This window comes from Syngnathoides biaculeatus, chromosome 7 (assembly GCF_019802595.1).
Source record: "Syngnathoides biaculeatus isolate LvHL_M chromosome 7, ASM1980259v1, whole genome shotgun sequence".
NCBI classification, from domain to species: domain Eukaryota; kingdom Metazoa; phylum Chordata; class Actinopteri; order Syngnathiformes; family Syngnathidae; genus Syngnathoides; species Syngnathoides biaculeatus.
In genome coordinates, this window is record NC_084646.1 from 23,347,354 (window position 1) to 23,370,230 (window position 22,877).

Consider the following 22,877-nt stretch of genomic DNA (forward strand, 5'->3'; position numbering starts at 1 on the left):
TATGCTTCCTACGGAACCACTCCTTGGTTTTCCTGGCTGTGTGTTTCGGGTCATTGTCATTGGAAGACCCAGCCACGACCCATCTTCAATGCTCTGACTGAGGGAAATCGGTTGTACCCCGAAATCTCAAAATACATGGTCGCGGTCATCCTCTCCTTTATGCAGTGCAGTCGTCCTGTCCCGTGTGCGGAAAACCACCCCCAAAGCATGATGCTACCACCCACCACTAGGGATGGTGTTCTCGGGATGGAACTCATCATTCGTCTTCCTCCAAACACGGTTGGTGGAATTATGACCAAAAAGTTCAATTTTGGTCTCATCTGACCACAAAACTTCCTCCCATGACTCCTCTGTATCATCCAAATGGTCATTGGCAAACTCAAGACGGTCCTTGACATGTGCTGGTTTAAGCAGGGAAACCTTCCATGCCATGCATGATTTCATACCATGACGTCTTAGTGCATTACCAACAGTCACCTTGGAAACAGTGGTTGCAGCTCTTTTCAGGTCATTGACCAAGTCCTGTCGTGGAGTCCTGGGCTGATTCCTCACCTTACTAAGGATCATTTAGACCCCACGAGGTGATATCTTGCATGGGGCTCCACTCTGAATGAGATTGACAGGTCTTTGAAGGTCAGGATTCTAGTTGATAGACAGGTGTTCAAATACTTATTTGCAGCTGTATCACACAAATAAATTGTTTAAAAAAATCATACATTGTGATTTTAGGAATTTTCTTTTTAGATTATCTCTCTCACAGTGGACATGCACCTACGATGAAAATTTCAGATCCCTCCATGATTTCTATGTGGGAGAACTTGCAATTTAGCAGGGAGTTCAAATACTTATTTTCTTCACTGTATTATTAATATTTAAAAGTGGTGTCCCCTCTGTTTTCTTTCACTATTCATGTGGTAGGGGTAAGTCACTACAGTGGTCACTTGACTTAAAAGTGCCCCAATTTACATGTTTTGGGAGTTAGTGGATTTTGGGGGATTGTGTTGGGAGCTAACATTTTTAGTTATGAACGTGAATTATGAACATTTGAGTTACGTCGTCACTTGAGCGAAGTGAAAGAAGACAAGCGCTGCAGTACCTGTTGTACTTGCAGCTGTTTATTGAACAGGCCAAAAACAAAACAAAATAAAGTCTGCCCAAAGTCACACCAGACACTCGCACAGAGCTTGACCAAGCAAGTTGGGCCAAATCAACTTTAGCTACCTGCAGCCCCCCTGACCCCCGGCGAAGGTACACTCAGGTTCTTGTAACTTATCCCAGCATGACATTTTTTCAAACCATTTTATTTTATTTCAGTCAAACAAAGGCTCTAAGAATTCCTTGTGACCTTGCCTCAGAGTTTGTTTTTTTTTTGAGGGGGGGGGGTTTGTGTTTGCGGGGGGCGCCAACATGTAGCACTTTTTTTGAAGTTACTATGAATCATGGCCCATCTGCTCAGCCTTGACATTCCATCTGAGCGGACAAAACATCAGACAGACCAATGACGTTGAAGCTCTCCTTGAAAGGAACCTTGGTCCCAAACATCCTCACAAATAACAGCCCAGGAGCCAAGGATGTGGTCTTTCTTTTTTTAAAAATTCAAACTCTCTCACACACATGCATCAACTGAGAAGCTCCTTGCTTGTTTCGAAGGCGGTCGTGCACCTGCAGTAGAACGTTGGCCAAACGTCACTGTCTGCCCCCTCCCTGTTGGAGCAGCGTTGGAGTCCTCCTGATGCAAAAGCGGTACGCAGTTTCCAAACTGTATTATTCGCAGAAGTATTGACACTAATCTCTTATCAATTGAGGCAATTTAAGATTATCATCATGTCTGCATTCGCCTGAGTGCTTAAGAACATCACTGCATAGTGTAACATACACATGAGCAAAGCCATTAAGCAAAAAAAAAGAAATACTTTTTAAGATTTAGCCTTTTTATATCGCATTATTTTGTAACTATAACTTTTTTCACCTTTTTGTGATATTACTTTTGTGCAAAATCTTGGTAAATTAATACATACATCAATGACATTATGAAATATATATAATTCATAATCACATTATTGTTTGTAGAAGAGGCCCCGTAGCTCAGTGGAGAACGGTTGCGTCAGGAAGGGCATCCGGCGTAAAAATTGTGGCAAACATATATGCGCGTTCATCTGAGATGACACGCTGTGGCGTTGTAGAGACTGACAAAGTTCTCATGATTGTTTGCTGGTCTTTGTTCTAGGTGTTGATGCATAGGACAATTTTGTATTACCATCATGCAGAATTTTTCTGCCTTACAATTTTGTACAAAAGATTAGTCAAATCTGTTTTAAATATTCATTTGATAGGGTCATGCATACATGGTTTCATTTAGATTTATTTCAAAAGGTCATTACTCTTTGTGGAAAATCTTACTCAATATTTATCTTGTTTTTGGCCATTAATACAGTCCACAATGTCTCATATTTGCACAGAAATATAAGAGTTTATATTGATTTTAGTTCTTGACTGAAATATGATGAGCGTTTGTCCTTCTTTCTTCAGCAACAATGGCTTGACAATTTCTTGCAAACATGAGCTTGTTTTCCCAGCATGAACCCCTCAAGGCTGAAGGAGTGCCCCCCCCCCATCCAAGTCCACTCCACCCTCCCACTTGGAAATTCCCAATCACTACAAGGTAAAGGAGCAAAGAAGTACTGTCATTTCTCGAAAATAAAACGCAATGTTTTCCAAAAATATTTACAAAAGTCATTAGAGCGCATTGTATTTAGGTATCGATGAAAAAAAAAAATCACATTATATAGTCGTATACAGGTACAGAGAGTAGCAAAAAGGTATACATCACGGGTGCCCAGACTTTTTCAGCCCAAGATCTACTTCTCAAGCATTCAGCCTCTTTCGAGGTGGTGGGTGGGTGGCAGGAGCTGACGTTTTTTTTTTTTTTTTTTTTTAGAATGACCAATGATGAAATAGAATGACCAAGTCACAAAGGCTTACCCACTCCAAAAATACAAAACATATTAATTTTAATGTATATTGAGGATTCTTTATGTGTAAATGTATGTTTGTGTGCCTTGCATAACCGCATGAGCCAATTTTACACAACATAAGTAACTTTAAACATTTTTGTAACTATCTGAGATCACGTTGACGATCACGAAACGCCATACGAATGAAAATGCACACATGGGCTGTGTCACTGACGTCAGTGGATTATTCCAACTGCAGTGAGAAACACTCACAATCTCCGATGTCCTTCCACAGGTCAGCCATGGCTTCACAGCGCCATGTAACTGTACTCCTTTACAGCTGCAGAGATTTTATTGAAGATAATATTTCCGCCTTATTTTTAAAAGTTCGGAACAACGAGCCAGCTTTGCCTCTTTTACCATCTCTCGGTCTTGGAAGGACTTCTTGATGTGACGAACCCGAAATGATGCTTCAGTGGACGACTTTCGCTGTTGGACTATATTATGTGAAAAGTGACTGCTGTGCGGCTAATTGGGATTTAGTTTGTTCACTTTTCACATTCACATCTTGCTTTTCGGCGGAATGTCGGTGTCGTATTTTCCATGAACAGTTCGAAAATGCCGCTATACATTTCACTTCACTGCGAGATGAGGCAAACGCACTTCGAAAATGACATCGGGGAAAAAAAAGTCCGCCTCCCATTCCGTATTTTGTCTTCTTTACTGCAGCAGCCATACTCAAGTTTGATAAGATTTCTTCAGCGAGGGCATAAAATAGGGGGGAGCTCACCGACTAGCGTGTTTTCCTGTACTGTCGTCGTTTTTTTCTCGGCACACAGTCGTGATCGATCCAAATTGCCTTGAGCACCCCATTTATATAAATTACGGTAATCTGCACCACCAACCTGAACTCTGACCTTCCCAGGGGCGGTGGGTGGTGGGCTTGCATTATACGATCGTAAGCGTAGCATATTTGTTGCTATTGCACCAAACATCAGAAATGACTGGCCGTGAGTTTGTTGTAATCTAAACGAAAACAAAAAATGTTGACTACAAGGGCTAGTTGTGCAGCCGCTTTTAAAAGAAATGTGTCATCACTCCAGCCGATGATGCGGCCTAACTGGAAGCAAAACAATGTGAGCTGAAACGACGTAGTACCATTGTACGATCGTTAAAAAAAAACGGGATAGTGAACACAGTTGAAATACTCGCATTTTTTTTTAAAGTGCCCATCCCTTACTCTCATTTCTACATAGTTTGAGCTCTCGTCTGACACTATGAAGAGCTGCTACAGATTGTAGCCGAACGGGGGCAAGAGGCTGTGCAATTAACACGGTGGACCTTCGCCTCAAAGTGCTGACAATAATGAGGAATTAAGGGAACCAAGACTCTTGGGATTCAAAAAATGTTTCCTCACAAATGTCATGAATGGCATAGAGGATGATGTGCTGTGGGAGGAAGATGGGACCATTGTTCATGAATGCAGGAGGCACCAGAACTGGACCAAGTAATCAATGATGAGTTTGAAAGCGATCCACAAAGGTAGCTACAATGGATATTTTTCATGCTGGAGATGAGTCAGATGCTTCTTTTGTCTTGGCCAAGGATGTGTAATGTAGTGGATAAACTGCACTAGCCACAAACATTTACGTGATGACGGAGCCATTAAAAAGAAAGTCATCTCTTGCATTCCATTTCATTACATTAGGAGCACCGAATGGTGCACGCAGTCAGAGGACAATAAATTGAAACAATGCAAACCCCTCACTTGTTAAATATCACTTGGCTAATTGGCACCACGCTGGCTCCAAACGAAATAAGGAGAGCCACTGATCCGGCATTCCAAAGTCACAAAATGCAAGTCACTCCACTTTGTAGCGAGAAAGATACAAAGGAGAGATAAGGAATTATTTTTTTGGGGGGGGGCGGGGGGATGTTGCTGAGAATAAAGTTGGAGAACTAGAAAAAAAAGTTGTAATGTGAGAATGATGTAATTGTATGATACAAGATAAAACAAAATAATCCAAATCACGCAGATTCAAGAAAATACATTTGGAATACTTAAATTTCCAATATTCTCAATACAATGAGAATAAAATTTGTTTGAAGAATAAAGTTGCAATGTTAGAGGGAAATTAATTTTGCCATAACAATCATTTTACTCTAGTAATATTTTGTTTATATACTCATAATTGAATGACTATTTGTGTTATAATGTACTATTTGGATTATTCCTTCCCAATTTTGAAACAATGTAGTAAATTCATAACTGAATTTATTCAAGAATATCTGCTGACAATTTTTTTTTATTTCTATTGGAAATTCTAACAATATGAAAGTCAATATGAGAGAAGTGGTGCATTTTTTTGTCAATGAGAATTCAAGAAAAAAATCTCTGATTAAAACATCATCTTGTGTTTTTAAATAAATGAAACAATTACAAGAATAAATGTACAAATTACAAAAAGTGATTCAGATCCACATGAAGGTCCATTTTGAAAAAAAATGAATCCCGAGTCATCTTTTAATTTGAAGGAAATCAAAATATAAATTCTAAGGCGCCTCACTTCCTTCGTTTCTGTTTGCCTATAATTTGACAGACGGCGCAGGCGAATTTGTGCGGTCTTAGCTCCCCTTGCGGCCCATCAAATATCGCCGAGGCCTCCGATGGCTGTGATCACGTTACATACACAAGTCTTGTTTTGTCTTTGTTTTAATAATCTGATAACTTTATTTTTGCAGTAGTATTATTGGTATTTTCTATGACGTCTCAGTAATTTTGGAAGGAGGGAAAGGAAGACTTCAGCATGACGAATCCGAAATGACTTGCTGAATAAAAACAGGTGATGCCAGGGCATCCCTGACTGTGTGGCCAAAATAAGGAGGGTGTCACACTAAACGGGATGATCGGAATGTTGATGATGATCAGTGACACCGCCTCTTTGGGCCTGCATAGCTGGGCTCCAAGCAAGAAAAACACCTTCCAGGTTCTTAAAATACTCGCTGAGCGGACCAAGTCAGGGCTCAGCCAAGCATGAGGCGGGTGGGGAAGGCGGGGAGGGGAGTTTGCAGCAAGTACAGACACGCTGCAATGAAGCCACACATACCTGAGACGACATTGACAACAGGAAGGGGGGGGGGGGTGCAGGAATGTTCACCTTCTGGAAGCTCTTCCAGCACATTTTCCCTGCAAAAAGAAAAAACGGTGGGGGGAATAAAGAAGATGAAGCAGTGGTTGCGTCCGCCTCTGTATGTAGCAACAAAGCTCACAGATGCTTTGTGCCTAGCAGCCTTTATTTAGCTCATACCTCAAGTCTCAAATCGCATCCAAATGAGTGGAGAGCTTTGGAACGCGTCGTCGAGGTCGCCGAGGTTATTATCTGTCATTAGTCGGAAAGCACGCCTGACACCGCACGACGTCACTGCATGCACAAACGATGCACTCGACTCAAAGTGTGAGGCACATGGACCGTCGAACTGTATACTGTACACAAACCGGGTACTTACTGTACGTCAAGTCCATTCAAGTTCCAATACAAGATATGTAGTATGAGGCTTTGGGCTGACATTTCAGCATGAAACCTAAAAATGCACTAAAACCTTTACAAGTGAACTTTGTTTGACCCTCTTAAAACCTTTGAATGCACACGTCCATTGGCAACCGTTCAAAGTGTCACAACTTGCCGTCTCCTAGCAAGGAGCTGCACGTACGTCACAATTCACAAACAGACCAACACATGGTTCATTTCAATTTTTCCTGGAAATGATGGAATCGCGCTGAACTATTAATAATTTGTCAAACTGTGAACTGAGAATAGAGGGCTCCGTGGTGCGCATGGAAATTGCCCCCCTTGCCCTGTGACTAGTGACCAGTTGAGGGTGTAGTCTGCCTTTCGCCCAGTTAGCTGGGATCAGCTCCGGCACGCCCGTGACCCTTCTGAGGTTACGTGAATTTGGAAAATGGATGGTTGGAAACTGTGAACAGATGAAAAAGATTGAGATACCTTTGTAAATCTTTCCAGGTTCATCCAAGCTTATATTTAGTATAAAGTCCTGACCTCAGCCTGATTGAGGTGCAGTGGCATGACCTCAAGAGCTATTCATAGCAGACTTTGCAGGAACATTTCTGAACTGCTACTTTTGCAAAGAGCCACGGTCCAAAATTCATTCTCATTGTATACATGATATTTATGCAGAAATGTAAGAAATGCCCCTAGTTTACATACCCCCGATGGACTCCTAGATCAGGGATAATGTTGGATCTGATTCCCTAAGGTGGAACTTTTTGGCCTTAATTCCATAAGGTTTATTTGGCACAAAAACAACACATATTCAAAAGAATATTATTGGAAGTGGTGACTATAATTTGGGATGGTTTTTCTTCAGATGGAACCGGGGCTCCAGACAAGGTCGAGGGAATATCAAAATATGAGCCTTTCCAAATATCTGCCAGATGACACAAAACCTTCAGACGTCTGATAGAAAACAACAGCAGCAAAAAGAAAAGAAAAGAAAAATAAAGTCAGGAACGGGCCACAATAGAAGCTAAACTTTATTTGGGGTTAGTGACAAGCACTTTGAATTCCAGGCGTTTAAACGTGATTTCATTCAATTTGAACATCCCCAGTTATAAGGGGGTGTACACTTGTGCTACCACACAACCTCTGTTATTTTTACTTTCACTTTACTTTTTTTCCCCAATTGATTTGTACAAGTTACAAGTCACATTAATGGCGGAAAAGGTTGTGACATGACAGTATATTGTTGTAACTACTTTTAATTGTGAAAATAGTGCAAGGTCAAACTAAATGTTTGATGGAAAAAATATGACACTTTTCTTCTCCCACCACATCTTCATCTACTGAACCTGAATAAAGTGAACTTAAATCCACACATTAATGTGGACCTTCCCAAAAATTAGATCTTGGTTGACTAATATACCGTGCTTTGTGGTTATGAGTTCTCATTCGGTGAAGGTAATAATAATACTCATAAAAAAAAAAAAAAGGATATTTCAAAACTACTTTTTACTCCTTCAAACAATAAGACCAATAATAAAAAATTGACCATCCATCCATTCTCCATAACACTTGTCTACATAAGTGTCACAATTGGGGTGGAGCATATCCCAGCCAACTTTGGGTAAGAGGCAGGGCACCCGGGCATAATCACCAGTCAAGCATTGACTGGTACCCACATGGACAATTACGTCTTCTATGAACATAACGAGCATGCTTTCTTTGTAGTACCTGGAGAAAACCCACAGGTATGATAAATCCACATAGGCAAGCCAACAGCTGCGCTTCAAAGTCTATGGTCAGACCTGTGAAGTGCAGACATGCTAACCAACGGGCAACTGTGCTGCTCAACCTTTTAAAAGGCCAATTCATCTTGTTTTCCACCACATATTGACCAGTGAGTGTTTGAATGTAAATGCAGTGGTACCTTGGTTTTCGGACGTCTCTGTTTTCATACAAATCAGTTTTCGAACGAAAATTTCAAGATTTTTTTTTTTTTTGCATCCGTTTTTGAATGAAAATCGGTACTCGAACACCCCGGCCAGCTGACCCATGACGATTTGTTATTGTGAATTCAAACGCACCCCCATAAAAAAACGGAAAAGACGTAACGTGCACGACCGCACGCGACGCAACCAATTGACCCACACACAAAGCTCTTCCTGTATAACGCAGCTTCTGCACGCGGATGTGTCCCGGTAGTGATTTTGTTTGTTGCAACTAAACATTTTTGTACATGTTACTTTCTGTGCAAATAGAAAAAACAATTTGTGTTTGGATTTTATTCCCCTTCATTATTGCTTGTTTAAAGTTATTCTGCACTTTTGTTAATAAAAAAAGGTTTACAAGGCTGGGGGCCGACTTAGTACAGATACGGCAATGCACTCCCAGCCTAGCATGCTCTACTACTGAAGCATACATTTTAAGCAAAAAAATAAATCTATTTCCTAAATGATTCAATTATCTAAAGTATTTACACTAAACGTGTATTTCTGCTATGCAGTTAATCACCAGGAAAAGCTAAAAAAAAACAAAAACAAAACATTTTTTAGGCTTGGAACGCATTATTTCATTTTCCATTAATTGTAATGGGAAAACGCGCTTCTGATTTCAAACATTTCACTTTTCCACTGGCCTGGAACAGATTGTGGTCGAGAACCGAGGCACTACTGTACAGTGGTACCTCTATTTACGAAATTAATTCATTCCGGAAGCTGTCTCTGTCAAGGAGGTGTTTCATAACCTGAATTGTTCGTGACTAGAGACGTTCGTTTGAGCAAGATTAAGGGGTGTAATGAATACACCCTTAATACTCACTGGATTAGATTGTCTGATGGAGTTGTGTTTGTATATGGGCAAAAACAACTGCTACAAATAATTAATCCAATATTTTGCCAAGGAGGTGTTTCATAACCTGAATTGTTCGTGACTAGAGAAGTTCATAAATTGAGGTACCACTGTCGTTCATTTGACCAAGATTAAGGGGTGTAATGAATACACCCTTAATACACACTGGATTAGGTTGTCTGATGGAGTTGTGTTTGTATATGGGCAAAAACAACAGCTACAAATAATCAAAAACGTTCACGTATGATGACAGGAAGGGGACGAGCTGAGGCGATTGAACAATTCGTATCTGTTCATGTTTTAGCGCTATGAGTCAATTCATGATTGGTTTGGATTAGAATAACAAACTGGAGTTAAACAAGCAGTTCACTTAAAGGGATTGTTTATCCTGAGGTGACAATATTTATTGTCACACACAAAGATCTTTGAAGTCTTTTGGGGGGCCATGGGGCACCACTTTATCATCTGAGCCTGGGGAATAGTCTGATAAAGAGGATCATGCTGATAAAGGCAAAGGAGACCAAGATGAGCATGAGCCACAGAAGCCAGTTGACAGATTTCTTAGCGTGCTGCTCCAGACGCTCTGACTCGGTCTTTAGCTTCTCAAAGTTGAGGTCAGCTTGATGCATCGACTGGCCCAAAGTCTGTATGGTGTGGGACAAGAAAGACACCACTTGTGTAAATATCCCATCCAATGAATTCAGTGGCCAGCACTGTTTGTCTTCAGTTTTAATGCGTACTTTAAAGACTCAACTCTCAAAATGTATTCAATAAATGCATCACTAATTTCTTTAAGTTTTTGGTGAAATTTGTCTAGTATGTCCCTTACTGACTTGACTCTCTGTCCATGGGCACAGCGTGTATGCTCCTATAGTACTGTGGCAAAACCTCAGGAATTTGAAGTTGAATATTATGGTAAAATGAATAAGAATACAGTTGCAATTTGCAAAATTAAAGTTAGTTTATTAGAGGAAATGCCCCAAGAGTAGCAGAGTAGTTGGAGGGGTGGTTGCTACTTGAACTTAAGTTGTTTTTAGCGAGAACAATATATAATGTATGACTACTTCAGATAAAGTGGGATGTTATTTTAGACTTAATGGATATGGGTACTTGCAGACCACATGGACAGAAATTCAGTTCCAGTTGTCAATTAAACCGGTGTTGACAAAGTCTGGTAGTTCCACAATTGTCCACTCATGTTGACTGGTGCTGTAGTGCAATATAGGCAGCCGGGCACACATTGTTTCCATTGGAGCCATGTTGAATGCGGCAACATCTTCAAGCATTGCATAGATGTGGCAGCCAAGACGCCAGAAGCTTTATATATTGTTGCATAGAGATCTGCATTGGCAGAGTGCATAAGGCAGGAGTGTTGCTAAGGATTATGACAAGTGGTAAGTTTTTTTTCCCCTCAAGCCGTTTGTCTGTGGCAACAGCTTTGGAAATAGGAATCACACCAATTCCTTGCAACTCATGAAAACAACCTGCCTTGACTGAGCTATGATGACAACAGCGTCACCATCAAGATTATAAAACAATTGCTACAGTAATATGGGTGCATATGGCCACCCGAAAAATCTGCTTCAATATAAGTGACAACTGGCTGTAACCCACAACCCACCCACCATTAGTCCGTTGAATCGAGGTTGGAATACATTTTTTTATTTCTTTTATGTGAGTGTCTTGCAAAGGGCCCTGTGGCAGCTACTTTTGTTCGACCCAGTTTTTTCAAATTTGACCGACCCCCATTCCTTTGATTGGCTGCCTCCGTGTAGAAGACCCATTTGTGAGGGCACATTAAGGTGACACCACAGGTTTGGAGCTAAGATGTAGGTGGAGATCTTTGCTAGTGACCTAGATAAGGTAGAGAAATTGAAATTACCTGAGTTGAGGCCCCTCGGTAGAAAAAAAAGTCTGCAGCTCAGGAATGCGTGGACAATTTTAATTCACATTTCACATTTACTAAAGCACCATAGTGCCACTATAACATCACTAATACAAAAAAAAGGTGCTTTCCTAAAATGTGGGACCTTTTAAGTTTTAAATCAAATCACGTGGAATTTATAGTAGTAACTTAGAGAAATTGGAACAAAACACAGAACTAGTTTTGCAGGTACAGCATCAAATGTAATTGGTGCCCTATTAGTTTTCTCTCAAACACCTGCTGTTGGATCAGTGGCTTTAAAATCCCAAGGGGTTACTAAACCATAACTTGGGACGACCTTGAGCTATTCATAAAATAACAAATCTGCCTTAATTACATTGTTTCTTTTTAAGCAGTGTTTTGAAGCAAATGGGCAAAATAGAAGTCTTAATAGTAGGAGGATAAATAATTTTGGATATGGAGCAAGCCTTTCTTCCCACATAGAAGTTTTACCTTAATAGCATTACAGGTACCACTTTATTTAGCAAAAATTCCAACTTATTTCTTGCAAGATGTTTTTATTTTTGATCTCAATAAAATATCTAACTTCTTGTAACATTTGTTTCCTCACCAAAATAAGAACCTTATCGTAACGGCAACTTTCTTGTCTGGAAAACGGGCAAAATTTAATTCCTATGACATTGAGGGGTCCACACCACAAGTTACTTGTTTATGATTGGCATTAGGATTATGAGAGGGTCAATGGAAATATTTCTTCCTGTAAGTGGTCCCTGATCCCAGAAGGTCTGAGAAGCCTTGCTCGAAATTACAAAGATGTCTTCACAATTCGCCTTATACTGCTCCCTAGTGGCAGAAGTAGCTAGAGAATCCCTGATGCACTCTCGACTATTCGGCACAAGTACCTGATTGTCCTGTTTGATGATGCTCTGTGCGGCCAGAGTGTTATTTTTCAGATTCCTGGCCAGGTTGAGCATGTCCTCGGCGATCTTCTCCTGTAGGTTGTGTTGGTGCTGCAAGATGGTGTCCAGCTCTGCAGCCGACTGGTGCTCATCCAGAGGCAGACCTCTGAGGTACCAGAGCAAGACAAACATGTACTTTACATTTTTATTCAAATTGAGCTTTTTTTTTTTTTTTTTTTAATTCTGTAAGATCTGAATGAAATACTGTACCTTCTGTTTCGCAAATCTTGTTCTGTGGAAATAGGGATGGCGAGGAATGCTTAATTTAAATATAGTAATCCAAACAGTAATATACTGCTTGATAAGCCTAAAATGTAAAACCTTTGTTGAAGTGAAGCTGCATTTCTATAAAATCAAGTCTTACCTTTTTTTGAAAAGCCCTGTAATGATAAAGAGGGAACATAAAATCATAATTGTAGTAAACATATTATTGCAAATGTACTCACATCATTCTATTGCATCCATTTTCTACACTGGTTATCCTCACTAGGGGCACAGGTATGCTGGAGCCTATCCCAGCGAACTGCAGGGGGTAGGTGGGGTACACCCTGAGCTGGTCACCAGCCAATCACAGGGGACATAAACAACCACTCACACTCAGCCAAAACTCAATGCTGCAAGATTGGTATTGGATCGGAAGTGAAAAAGTTGTTTCGGGACATCCCCTATGGTATCATTCTTTCGAAATGCAAAAAAAGAGAGTAGTTGGGCTGCCTGGCAGAGGGAGACCACTGTGCCCGAGTGTTGTAACTGCTGTATTTCTGCATTGTCTTCCATGTCACAGATGTCCCTACCATGCCAAAAAGCTCATTCCTCATCTCCCCCGTACATCGGGCCTTGGTCTGCATGTGGACAGTTTTAGTGGCGGCCATCCTCTCGTTGGCTATTGTGGGTGTTCGGCCGGGGGCGAGGAACTGGTTGGCTAGAGCTTTTTCTGTTGGTGATGACTGAGAAGGAGAGTGGAAGAGACATGAATTTCCAATTAAAAAAAAAAAAAAAAAAAAAAAAAAAAAAGACATTTTGAAGTTTGAAGACTGATGAATTACCTACCAGCTTTTCTGCTTCCAGAAGGCCTTTCAGAAAATCGACCTTTCTTGTGTATTCGGTCAGCACTTCTGGAGTGGGCTTGCTGGAGTAAACAATTTGGATAAAAAGAACAATTAAATACTTGGGACGTCCAGACAACTTTTTTTTTTTTTTGCACCTCAAATCCAAATCATTGATTTTTGTGTTCTTTCAATCCGATAAGAAAAGAGAGCAGATTATTGATAGCCTCAATTGACTTTCCGAGTATCCTGCCATATCTTGTCATGCTTCCAAGTCTAGTGGAGTGGTTTTCTACCTCATCTTTATCAAGCTACCACACATAGCTTAAAAATTATACTGTGTGATATTGAACTAAGATATTGCTGTATCAACTGGCAAAATCTTTGAAACTCAGGATTATTTTGTCATTTCATAACCTTTAAAAAAAAACATTTTTCCAGTCGTCAACTGAAGATGGTACTGTAATAGCACTTTTAAATTGTAAACTAGTGAGTGTTTTTTTTTTTTTTCCCCAAGTGGGTGAAAGAGCATCACATGTACAGAGAATAAAGATTTCGACTTCCCATTGAAACATATCCCTCTGCCAATAGCATCACTACCAACACTGCCGGAGAAAATGTCAAACGGGGGGATGTGGAAAAAGTAAATCTCCCCAAAATTAAAAAAAAACACGCCCCCACCAAAAGTTTTAAAACCACTGTTTTAATCCCCCCAAATGAAATCAGTCCATCCATCCATTTTCTCAGTACACACATAATGATGTCACTGATCGGCTCCGCAAAAGATCTACTCTGCGCCACCGTCGTGACTCCAAAAGCCAGTTTATTTTTATAAAGTTGTATTTATAAAAGTTTGTCTTTTGACGTAGTACTGATGGTCAGTAAAGTTATTAAAAGAAGTGTTAGTGCCATGGGAGCAACAAGACGACTGAGACAAAAGGACATAATGCTACAAAACAAACTTGCTCTTTCACGATTGGATTATATTAGACTACTGCAATAAAATCTTGTATTCCGATACTACCACATCCCATTTTTTTTACCATCAATGGGCTTTATTTTATCAATTGAAATGCAACCGGATACACTCGTTACCGTGGGCATGACAACGCAAGTGGATTGCGCTGATTGTATTATAAGAAGAAAATGGGAGGGAAAAAAAATCATGTGTTGGTGGTCACCAGTGGTCAGGACAGGAGAGGACGTTTGAGGCCACTTCATACTCCTACGGTCGCACGGGCGACAACGCCCGCTTTAGTTCACCTGACCTAGGCATCGCCTCGCGCAGCACCTCTGCGTAGACGTACACGTTAAAAAAAAAAAAAAAAAAAAGTTTCTGTGCGGCAAGAGCTCATGCCTCATCATTGGTCCGTTTTAGTCACAAGCTGCGATCATCTAACTATATATTTTGAGCAATTAAGTACACAAGTATACACAGTTAACAAACAGGTCATATAAATAGACTCACTGCTACATTTTTTGATTGGAATGGTGATTGTGGGTTTTTTTTTTTTAACTCTGTGATCAGCCCCATAAATCCTGATTGTGTAAAGCCTACATGATAGCATTAATGTGAAGCTGCTGTTTTTTTTTTTTTTTTTACATAGTACAGGGGGGAAAAAAAACTATGAATTTTGTGAAAATACTATAATAGTTGTGGGTGTAAAGGAGATCTGTTAAAAAAAAAAAAAATTAATGAAAAAGCCAACCACTGCAAACATTTGAGGATAACAATTAGCATGTAGCTGTGTGAATTAACATGATAAGTACAGAATAATACATCACCTCATGCTTTTTCTCAGAGCCACCAACATTTCCTCCAAGGCGCCAACATACTTGAGAAGAGTAAAGAGAGAAAGACATTTATGGTTTGAAATGAAAACGGGCATTTTAACAAATTCTTTTAGCAAAGATATAAGAGCCGCCTCTTTTGTCTGACACGGTCAATAAAAAATGTGCATTATTGTAGAAGGACCTCTTGTATTGGACAACATTTGTTAATGCAGCTGGACCTAATAACCAGCTCAATCATACAACATAATTGAGAAGGATGATAGATGTGTTCTGTTACTTGATTAACAATAATGCCAGCTGATAATATATGCAAAACCCGAAATAAATATATACTATATTAAACGTGGGTTAGAGGATTCATTGATAAACAAAAATGAACGGTCCCCCAATTCCACGCATGACATTTGGTTTCAGTGACGTGGCTAACAGACTGAAACGCTAAGTGCCAAAGAAATAACAACCATCCAAACTTGACACAAACTATAAATCACGATTCATCTTCGCCGTTCATTGTTTTGTTTTACCTTCTCCAGTCTCCATTCAGCTTCGCACCTTTTTTCTAAAGCTATAGACTCGCAGCGAGACAATAACCGGACAAAATTAATTTCTAATCTGGAAGCCATATTGGAAGACGATTTGGCGTCGCGCTCATATGACGTCAACCAAAGGCGGCCCCGGCAATTGTTTAATTCTACAATCAGGGCTACGAGATTAATCAAGAATAAGAAAAAATAATATGATGGTGAGAGCGTGAAACGTTTTTTTTTAACCGTTTATACTGTGCATTTTACGTTCTACCTCGACTCTTACTTAATTTCTAAATGTTATACTCTTCTGATTACTTTATAAACAATACTTCAAATATTATTACTCACAGTTAACATGGTAAAAATAATTTGGGAACGTTGAAATGTTTATTCATTCAATAAATTAAAACAAAAAATGTGAGGCACGGTTTTAGAGCATTGGCCTCAGTTCTGAGGACTGGGGTTCAAATCCCGGCCTCGCCTGTGTGAAGTTTGCATGTTCTCTTCGTGCCTGCATGGGTTTCCTCCGGGAACTCCGGTTTCCCCCCACATCACAAAAACATGCAACATTAATTGGACACTCTAAAGTGCCCCTAACTGTGTTTGTGAGTGCGACTGTTGTCTTTCTCCCTGTGCCCTGCGATTGGCTGCCAACCAGTTCAGGGTGTATCCCACCTCCTGCCCGTTGGTAGCTGGAATAGGCTCCAGCGCTCCCATAACCCTTGTGAGGATAATCGGCTCAGATAATGAATGGATGGATGATTTGTAAATCATGTTCAACCTATATTTAATTGTATACACTACAAAGACATTTGATGTTCTGATAAACTATAACTAGATTTTAGCAAATAATCGTCCATCCAGCTATTATCCGAGGCATTTATCCTCACAACGGTCCCTGGAGCCTATCCCAGCTATCTTCGGGAAGGAGGCGCAGTACACCCTGAACTAGTTGCCAAATAGTCATTAACTTGGAATTTTATGGCTGCAACACGTTCCAGTAAAGATGGGACAGAGTCATGTTTACCACTGTTTTACATCACCTTTGCTTTTGACAACATTCAATAAATGTTTAGGAGCCGAGGACACTAATTATTGAAGCTTTGTAGGTGGAATTCTTTCCCCTTCTTGCTTGATGTACAGCTTCAGCTTCAACTGTCTGGGGTCATATTTTATGCTTCATTGATGCGCCACACATTTTCAATGGCCGACAGGTCTGGACTGCAGGCAGGCCACTCTAGCACCCGCACTCTTTTACTACGAAGCCATGCTGTCGTAACATGTGCACAATGTGGTTTGGGATTGTTTTGGTAAAATAAGCAGGGTGTCCATGAAAAAGCCGTTCCTTGGATGGCAGCATACTGTATGTATGCTGGCTTTTGAACTTTGCATCCAGAACAGTCCAGATGGTTCTTTTCCGCATTGGCCATGAGGACATGACATCCACAATTTCCACAAACAATTTGATATATGGACTCGTCAGACCACACACTTTCCACTTTGCATCAGCCCGTGTTGTATGAACTTGTGCCCAGAGAAGCCGGTGGGCTTTCCGCGTTTTGCTTGACATAATAGTTTTAAGTTGCACTTACGAATGTAGTGCCAAACTGTATTTCCCATCATTGGTTTTCTGAAGGGTTCCTGAGCCGATGTGCGATGTGTGAAGGTGAGAGCCATTCAATGTTTGCCTTGCCATTTGATTTTCCAGAGTCTCTTAATTTTTGATGTTATGGATAATACATGATGAAGTCCCTAAATACCTAGCAATTGTACATTGAGGAACATTGTCCTTAAACTATTTTCTCACAGACTTGTTCACAAAGAGGTGAATCTCACCCCATCTTTGCCTTTCAATGATTTCAGGGAATACACTTACACCCAATCATGGCCCCTCACTCTTTCCAATTAGCCTGTTCACCTATGGGATGTTCCAAACGGATGTTTCATGAGGATTCCTTAACATTCTTAGTTTTTTTTTGCCACCTGTCCCAGTGTTTTTCTGTTGTTGTTGCAGCCATCACATTCTAAGTTAATGATTATTTGCTCAAAATAATGTTTGTTTGAACATTAAATATATTTGTAGTGTATTTAATTAAACAGAACATGATTTGCAAATCATTGTATTCTCATTCAATGCAACATTCCAACTTAATTGGAAATTGGGTTTTTGGTTTTGATGTAGTACATTTCCATAGTCCCAAAGATGATAAGAAAATATGTATTAATATTTTTTGTAGTTATTTTCAAATAGAAAAAAAAATACATACTGTAATTTAAACGCCTAGATTCTAAAAGACAGTTTAGGTGTACCTTAGGCATGCTTTAAGTTCTGTTCATTTGTGACATTAAAAGTGCCTTTGTTTTGCAGATGCATTCAAGTGAATTCACACCAAAGAAAGTATCTTGTAATTGTTGTGCCCGCACCAGACGCTGAGGACCCCACCCACTCAACCAAGAGGTCCAGGGTTAGGCCCACGAGTGATCCCGGTGTAGAGAAAACATCCCTGACTGGAGGATTCATTGCAGTCCACTGAGACGCCCTGAAAACTGGCCACTCAGAGAAGGCAGCAGGGCTCTACAACGCTACCTCTCCCAAAGGACAGAAAGACATCACCATAAGAGGCAAGGCCGTCAATGCAGCCTGCCCAAGCCCTGAGTGTAGTTGAGATGTTGTCCCTTGCTTGGTGGAAAGGCAGGCGGAAAGGGGTGCTCAACATGGGGGTCAGAAGGAACCAGAGAGTTGCCCCCACGCCAAGCAGCCATCCAGCCCAAGGGGCCCAGCCTCAGGAGCCTTGCCAAGAGTCATACGATAACTCACCTTCCCCCTGATGACCGCCATGTACCTGAGTGGGACTCATTGACATGAATTTGTGTATCAGTGCCCCCAAGTGGTGTGGTGCATTGAAATTTGGAGGCCACAATATTGAAAAATAGACACACAATATAAAAAAAAAAAAAAAAAGAAAAGTAACACAAAGAGGCATGGCAATATCTCAAGTTGTATTCACTGTCAATTAGTTTCTGCAGATTGTAATCCATGTAACTTCCAAATCAACCTTCCTGGTCTGACAGTTGGGGGGAGGGGTCCACCAGGTACAGCTGCTGCACAGCCAAAACAACTGTGCTTCCAAGACCCACCATGCCCCCAGAGATGGGCGTATGTGGTGCATTAAAAGGAGAGGGATGTGTGTGTATGTAAAATGCAGTAAAATCCCAAGGGTGAACCAGGGCAGAAGGGCAGGGAACCTGGAACGGAAAACAGCACTAACTCACGTGAACCCAGCCCTAACACCCACATCCCCTGTTCTCTCATCAGCCCCCCAAGAAATTCTGAATGTGTATGTGCCAGGATGTGACGACTCTGAGTGTGGTAGGTGGACCTCGCCCTCCTAAATTGATGGTAACAAAGTACTTTTACCATTGTGGATGTGGTCAGAATGCCCGCCTAATCAAGTTTTGTGTGATGTACAAAGTGCAATGACGACCGACCGGATCATAACACTAAACAGGAGTGCCATTTTTTTTTTTTTTTTTTTTTTTAAAACAACCATCATGTTCTGTATTGTCATGTTAATACTAATAATGATTACACTTGATGCCATTCAGTCCGAACCATACACTCTCTGTAACATGACATTTTGGTCAAGTCCAAGGCAAACATCATTAACAGCAGTCAGAGAGGAACATTCGTATTAAAACAAAGTTGGCCAACACGATGCCGCGGCAGAACATTTTTCATTGCGAAATGAAGCAGCGTTCGTTATACTTCAAGTGAAATCAAAGACATCATGGCGTGGTTCGTTCCTCTTGGTATTGTTTTTTTCTTTTCTTTTTTTTAAGGAAAGTGGCGTGTGCTGCTCGCATCTCCCATTACTCCATGAGGGCAACAACTTTGTATTTGTTTGTTGTCCAGCAGGTCGGGTAGACGACGTGACATCTGTACAATTGGTCGCAACATGAACAGATTTCCTAGATTTGTACATAAAGAAGACTGGCACACCCCCCCCGGAAAAATTAGACAAAACAGTTGAGCATCTAACACAGGTGGGGAACCTTTTTCCCTGTTGGGACCATCCATCCATCTTCTATCTAACTTATCCTTTGATGCTCACGGGGAGTAGGAGCCCCAGCTGATTGCTGCAAAAGGCAAGACTAGAACCTGGAGTGCTCGTCAATCACAGGGCACATCTATAAACAGACAAACACTCACATTCTCTGAGTGAGTGAACCCATCATCAGTGACACCTGCGGGGAGCCTTTTTCTAGATCTTCTCAGTGACAGAGAAAAATGAAAAAAGTTATGTATTATGAGCATTTGTGAGTTATATGTTTTCTGGCTTTTCATTATGATTTTAGAATTACATGGATGGGAGAATCAAAATATTCTTGTGGGACAGGTTCCCCACCCCTGCAACAACAACAATAAAAGTTGGAGGTTTCTATCATTAAGGCACAATATAGTATAATTAAGTGAGCATGTTGGCTTCACTTTTTCATTCTGAGAACCAAGAAATGACAAAGTGCAACTGGGAACTTAAATTAGCAAAATGGCGGAGGGATGGGGAGGGGGAATGTTTGCAGGTCCACCATTAGGCACCATAACTTCTCTCCTGACTGAGATTGAAGTACAATATTGGGAAAAAAAAATACAAAAAGGTGCATGGCAACATGTCAAGTTATATTCACTGTCAATTACTGTATGCGGATTGTAATCCGTGTAACTTCCAAATAACCTTCCTGGTCAGACATCACTGTCCATGTATGGTATATCTGGGTCAGAAAAGTGTCTGTGGTCCTCGCAAGCTGGGAATTCATTGCACTGGCGTGGAGGGTTAGGCTCCGCCGTGGAGATGGACAAGGAAGAGGAGGAAGTGGAAGGAGGGCAGCTGGAGAAATGAGTTAATAGGTCACACTCAGGTCCATCGATGTAGAGGGACTGGGTGCCATCTTTGCGGCGGCCTTGTTGCTCCCTTCTCCTCACCAAGTAGTGAAAAGCATGCCTTCCGTGGGGGCAGGAAGCCCGCCTTGAACCTGAGCTCGTGAGCTGGACGAGGACACCCGGTGGGAGTTTAATCGTGTCCGGGATGACGGGGTTGCGGCGCTGCAGTGGGCTCCTGCAGGTGAGGTTGGAGAGCTCGGACACTGAAGAGAAGGAGGTGGACGCAGAGATGGAAGATCTAGTAGTGGTGATATCTCGCAGACACACATTCCCACCAGGAAGTGACAGTCTCTGCTCCAGGGGTGATGGTTCACGTGCGTACACAGCCCTGTACTTCCTCTGCTGAGGGCCAATTCCAACTGGAAGAGAGAGAGAGAAGGGGTTGCATAAACAAAACGTTTCTTCAAAGTTCATTATTTGAAACCAGGTACAATGATGTCAAGAAGGTGTACTGGTAGAGGAGATCATGCAATCATGGTTCATGCAATATACTGTGCGTGGCAGGCTCAGTAAGGAAAACGTGACATGCAAAGGAATTTATTACAGGATAAAAGCCATCAGCAGATGCTTCAAAAGGTACCCCAAAATCAATTGAGATTTGATACAAGTATTGAAACTACCATCTCTCCAAATTTTCTCAATACTGAATAGGTATCTGAAGAAAGAGGAAGAATGTTGAGCCATGTTGAGATCTGGGTCTGGTCTTAGGCTTTTAACTTCGGTTGGACCAAGCTTTGTACACAATGAATGACAGCACTGGCCAGTCAATGAGTGGGTCCACCATTTATCTTTTACAGATGCAGGAATATTGCACACTAAAAGTTCGAATTAAAAAAATAGAAATACACATTATGAAATGCAAGTACATATAAATCTAGAAATAGAATTAATATTGTCATAGCAAAAACAGACCCCGTGTTTTTTAGTTTTTGGAGTTTTTTTGGTATCTTCAGTTTGTTAACTTTTAATGCCAGTTGCAACTTAAGGTAATTTTGGTTGGAGAAAAATGATAGCTTAAATAGCTCATGAGAGCTTCATATAAAAGCTGATATTGAACCAGCCGTTTTCCATGTTTTTCTCAGGAACTCCAAATTATATTCATCTCCTTTTGTCCATGACTTTACATAATGATACATATACTCAATATAAGGGGTGCCAACACTTTTTTTTGCACCAAGATCTACTTTTTAAGCAGCCAGCTCTCACGATTCACCGATGGGGGGGAAGACTGGCTGAGTTTATTGTCGCCTCATAAGAAGGTATGGGGTGTGTGTGCGTAGCCTTGACTGCCGCGGAATAAGCAAGAGGCTGACGGTAAATAGGAGCACAGCTTGCTCGTGTGCACCTGCAGTGACACGTCAGAAGAGGCTAGGATTGGTCAAACTGACTGTCAATCGACGAGCACAATCGACGTATTGGCCAAACCTGAAGCAAGCGACAAGTGGGTGACGCATTTTTTTGGGGTGGGGGTAATTGGCCAAAACTGCCCGGGCAATCGACTATAGAGCAGGGGTGCCCACGTGCTCTATAGAGATGTACGATTTTATATACATACAAATGCACACATTTGTCATAAACAGTATATGAATGGAGGAAAAAATAAACAAATCCAAACACAGGAATAAGGTAATTTTTAAACACCAAACAAACTACAAAACAAATCTATAATTCCAAGTGCTTTTAAAAATATCTGAGCACTAATCTGATTAATATGACATGGGGGGGGATTCTATTTTTTCTCAAAATACTGCATTACTTACTCTTGAAAATCTATTGTTGCAACATTTCACTTGGAAGATCACAACCTTTTGTTCCATCGTGAGGTTTTTCTCCTCCACTTTGGTCTTACTCCTTCTTCCAAGTATGACCAGTAACAACAAATATATATTTGAACTTTACCAGATTTCCTTTCTTAGGTTTGAGGAGATGCAGTGATGGCATGCAGATTTCAGCAATTATTAGTCAAAAAATATTACTTATAGTCACAAAGGACGGATTCCCCCATACATCCGATCATTTTACTAGGGACAATGTTGGCGCATGCTTCTGTGTCACATGCATAGACAAACAATTGCCGGTAGTCCAACCTGCTTTGCTATAGAGCAGACGGCACCGCTCCCATCACCATCACTGGTCCAGACCTGCACCAGAAAAGACAGGAAGGGCCCACCCCGTCGGCCCCGTATTCTGGTCAGAAACCCACGGGCGACAGAGACGCAGGACAAGATAGAAGAGCTAAAACACTGAACGACAGCTACCATCAGGCTCCAAGATGTGGGCAGAAGAACGCTGTTGCTCATCCAAGAGGCTTTCAGAGCTCAGTGAGGCTTCAGAGTCCAAGTTCTCCTGGTCTGAACCAGGCTGCTCCATCTCTGGTAAGCGACAGGCCAGATCCTCTCTGGGGAAGA

At 41.0% G+C, this 22,877-nt stretch overlaps 3 protein-coding genes across 8 annotated transcripts in view; all 3 read right to left on the reverse strand.

Annotated features, from left to right (window-relative positions):
* Positions 1–9,684: 9,684 nt before the first annotated feature.
* use1 (unconventional SNARE in the ER 1 homolog (S. cerevisiae)) lies at positions 9,685–15,684 on the reverse strand. The gene is made up of 8 exons (XM_061826346.1): positions 15,528–15,684; positions 14,995–15,044; positions 13,214–13,292; positions 12,958–13,110; positions 12,528–12,543; positions 12,374–12,395; positions 12,107–12,269; positions 9,685–9,963 (listed from the first exon to the last, which is right to left on the reverse strand). The coding sequence occupies exons 1-8, from the start codon at positions 15,624–15,626 to the stop codon at positions 9,781–9,783; spliced, it is 765 nt and encodes a 254-aa protein (XP_061682330.1). The 5' UTR covers positions 15,627–15,684; the 3' UTR covers positions 9,685–9,780.
* A 2,182-nt stretch (positions 15,685–17,866) lies between these two features.
* On the reverse strand, positions 17,867–21,153 carry LOC133503524 (uncharacterized). The gene is made up of 2 exons (XM_061825227.1): positions 21,090–21,153; positions 17,867–20,828 (listed from the first exon to the last, which is right to left on the reverse strand). Exons 1-2 carry the CDS (start codon positions 21,151–21,153, stop codon positions 20,272–20,274), a joined length of 621 nt encoding a protein of 206 aa, XP_061681211.1. The 3' UTR covers positions 17,867–20,271.
* Positions 20,691–22,877, reverse strand: part of si:zfos-588f8.1 — an 84,676-nt gene continuing 82,489 nt past the window's right edge. For all 6 annotated transcript variants that reach the window (XM_061826341.1, XM_061826342.1, XM_061826345.1 and 3 more), the window contains 3 exons: positions 22,728–22,867; positions 22,557–22,610; positions 20,691–20,828 (listed from right to left, as the gene is read on the reverse strand). In XM_061826341.1, coding sequence (XP_061682325.1) covers positions 22,597–22,610; positions 22,728–22,867 — 154 coding nt within the window. In that variant the 3' untranslated portion in view covers positions 20,691–20,828; positions 22,557–22,596. The remainder of the gene's footprint in view (positions 20,829–22,556; positions 22,611–22,727; positions 22,868–22,877) is intronic.